Source organism: Chrysochloris asiatica, unplaced genomic scaffold (assembly GCF_000296735.1).
Source record: "Chrysochloris asiatica unplaced genomic scaffold, ChrAsi1.0 scaffold00177, whole genome shotgun sequence".
Classification (NCBI taxonomy): domain Eukaryota; kingdom Metazoa; phylum Chordata; class Mammalia; order Afrosoricida; family Chrysochloridae; genus Chrysochloris; species Chrysochloris asiatica.
Window position 1 is genome coordinate 2,785,071 of NW_006408695.1, and position 2,994 is coordinate 2,788,064.

Consider the following 2,994-nt stretch of genomic DNA (forward strand, 5'->3'; position numbering starts at 1 on the left):
AAGATGAGGCTTTCTACTCCCGTAAGGATTTACACCCTCGGAAACCCTGTACAGGGTCGCTATGGGTCGGACGCGACTCGACGGCACTTAACAACAACAACAACAACAACAACAAGGAGCTCTGGTAGCGTAGTGGTTACGAATCGGGCTGCCAATCTCAAGGTCAGCAGTTCGAAACTACCAGCGGTTCCGCGGGAGAAAGATGAGGCATTCTACTCCCATAAAGATTTACAGCCTTGGAAACCCTGCACAGGGTCACTATGAGTCGGAGCCGACTCCACAGTACTTAACAACAACAACAACAAGGGGAAAAAGGAGCTCTGATAGCGTAGTGGTTATGAACTGGGCTGTGAACCTCAAGGTCAGCAGTTCGAAACTACCAGCCACTCCATAGGAGAAAGATGAAGCTTTCTGCTCCCATGAAGATTTACAGCCTCGGAAACCCTGTACAAGGTCGCTATGAGTCATAACCGACTCGACGGTACTCAACAACAACAACACAAGGGAAAAAAAGAGTTTATAAGTAGTATGGGCAGGTTCAGAGGGCTAGATTAAATTTTCTTTGGAGGAAAAAAAAATGTTAGATAACTTTTGAAATATGACTAAAATTTTAACTTATGTAGAATAAACGCATACTCCAGCAGAATGATGATCCCAACAACATTTATTCTTACATCAAGGGCTACAAGGGTCAATTACTTCAATCTCTAGTTCTGAGAAGTTAACCTGGTCATTCCTCACCAGTCTTCAGTGTTTTATGATGCTACTATTATTGTTAGTATACAATAAGAAGAATGTTGTTGTTATTGTTAGGTGCTATTGTATTGGTTCTGACTCATAACAAACCTGTATAAGGTTACAAAGTGGCTAGTGGGTTTGAACTGCCGGCTTTATTGTTAGTAGTCTAGTACTTAGCTTATAGTGCTACGCCAGGGCTCAAAGTAATAAGAATGGCTATTACTCAACTGTGCACAAAATTATGTATTTTATTGGAAATATATCATTTAATCACCAGACACTCTTATAAAGAAGGGATTTTTGTCATTTTTTAGGTGAGATTAAGTAAATTGGCCAGGCCACATAGCTAGTAAGTAATGCACTGGGATTTGAAACTAAGTAGGCTTTGAACCCTGATGTCTCAGTGGTTAAAGCAATTAGCAACACACTGAAGGGCCTAGTTCGAACACACCAGCCACTCTGGGGGAGAGAAATGTGGCTGCCTACTTCCATAAAGGTTTCTAGCTTTGGAACCCTAATGTGGTACTTCTGCTCTATCTTAGAAGATTGCCATGAGTCAAAATCAAGTCAGTGGTTTGGCTTTAGCTTTAGAGAAGGAGCCTGGTGGTGCAGTATTTAAGCACTAGGCTGCTAACTGAAAGGTCAGCAATTGTTAGTGTAGTTGAGTCACTCTGGGTCGGAACCGGCTTGATGGCACATAACAACAACAATATGGAGTTTCCAAGGAGCGGCTGGTGAGTTTGAACTGCCAACCTTGTAGTTCAAACCGACCTTGCTCTCCAGTGCTTTATCCCACAGCACCACACCAGGACTCCTCCAATCATTCTGCAGGGAGAAAATGTGAGAGTCACCTTCTGTAAAGATTAAAGCCATGGAAGCCTTATGCATTTCCACTCTGTGCCATAGGGTTTTGTTGTTGTTGTTAAATACTGTATAGTCTGTCCCCTGTATAGTGACCCTATATAGGGTTTCTGATGAGCATCTGGTGAGTTTGAACTGCTGACCTTGTGGTTTAAACTGACCTTGCAGTTTAGTGCTTATTCTCCAGTGCCACATCAGGACTTCTTAAGGGTTGTTCAGTTAGAGTCAACCCAGTGGCAATAGGTTTGTTTTTTTGTTTTGTTTTGGAGGGAGGGTGGTGGGAATTTTGGGGTCTGTCTAGGCTTGAATCCTAGCTCAAATCTGGGCAAGTGACTGAGCACCTGTGTCCTTTATTGTGCAAAGTGCCTGTCACCTAGATAGTGCTCACTATCTGCTAGTTACAATTATTATCATTATTGGTTGTCATCGCTTCATACCACCTTCAGGTAATCAATATAGCCTTTCACTTACCTTTGTATTCGTCTTTCCCACACTACACCACTCTGGATTCTTGTCCTAGTACCTGGCGTACATGAGGTGGTTATGTACGGCTTGTTAACATAAATATGGAGATACAAGACATTACTCTCTGCTACTCCCCCATCAGTATTCAGCCTGGTAGGAGGTTGGAAAGATGTATGATGATTGCAGTTTCACTCTTCATCCTCAGATTTAGCAAAGACAATGGTTCTGATCAGTAACTAGTTATATTTAAAAAAAAAAAAATGCAGCCAAAATTGCCCTAAAAAACATAGTGGCCTGGACCCACATTGTGACACATGACCTCACTCGAAATGTTCCCTTTCTTCTTCTAGTGCTCTCCTGTATATGAATGATGACTTTGAAGGAGGAGAATTCATATTCACTGAGATGGATGCTAAGACTGTAACTGTAGGTACTCGTATTTCTTTATGTTTATTTGTCATCTTTTGAATACTAATATTTTAATTTCATGTTTGCCATTTCCCAACAACTCACAGACTGTTACATTTCAAATACTTCTCAGTTCAAAAATTCAAAAGGTCAAGAGAGGATAGATCCCAAAATGTTATAAATGGAAGTGTCTATGAAAAAAATCATCCAGTCCATTTTGCATATGGGTAAATTAAAGAATAGATTAAAGATTTACTCATGATCATATAACTAGCTAGTGTTAAGAACTTGGAATTAAGACATAGTTCTTCTGCTTCTTTGTCAGTTAGACAGATGTTATTGTTGTTGTGTGCCATCTAGTCTGTTGTGACTCATAGTGACTCTGTAAAGGGTTTCCGAGGCTGTAAATCTCTATGGGAACAGAAAGTGGTCTCCCACTTTAAACAGATAGAAACTGATCAAACTGACAGAAACATAAAATCGTCACTTCCTAAAACATTCAAGCCTAGAGTAAGTCATATG

At 40.6% G+C, this 2,994-nt stretch overlaps 1 protein-coding gene across 1 annotated transcript in view; it reads left to right on the top strand.

Moving 5' to 3' along the window:
• LEPREL1 (leprecan-like 1) overlaps positions 1-2,994 on the top strand; it is a 52,320-nt gene that overhangs the window by 29,954 nt on the left and 19,372 nt on the right. Inside the window, exon 12 of the mRNA XM_006871895.1 lies at positions 2,415-2,490. Coding sequence (XP_006871957.1) covers positions 2,415-2,490 — 76 coding nt within the window. The remainder of the gene's footprint in view (positions 1-2,414; positions 2,491-2,994) is intronic.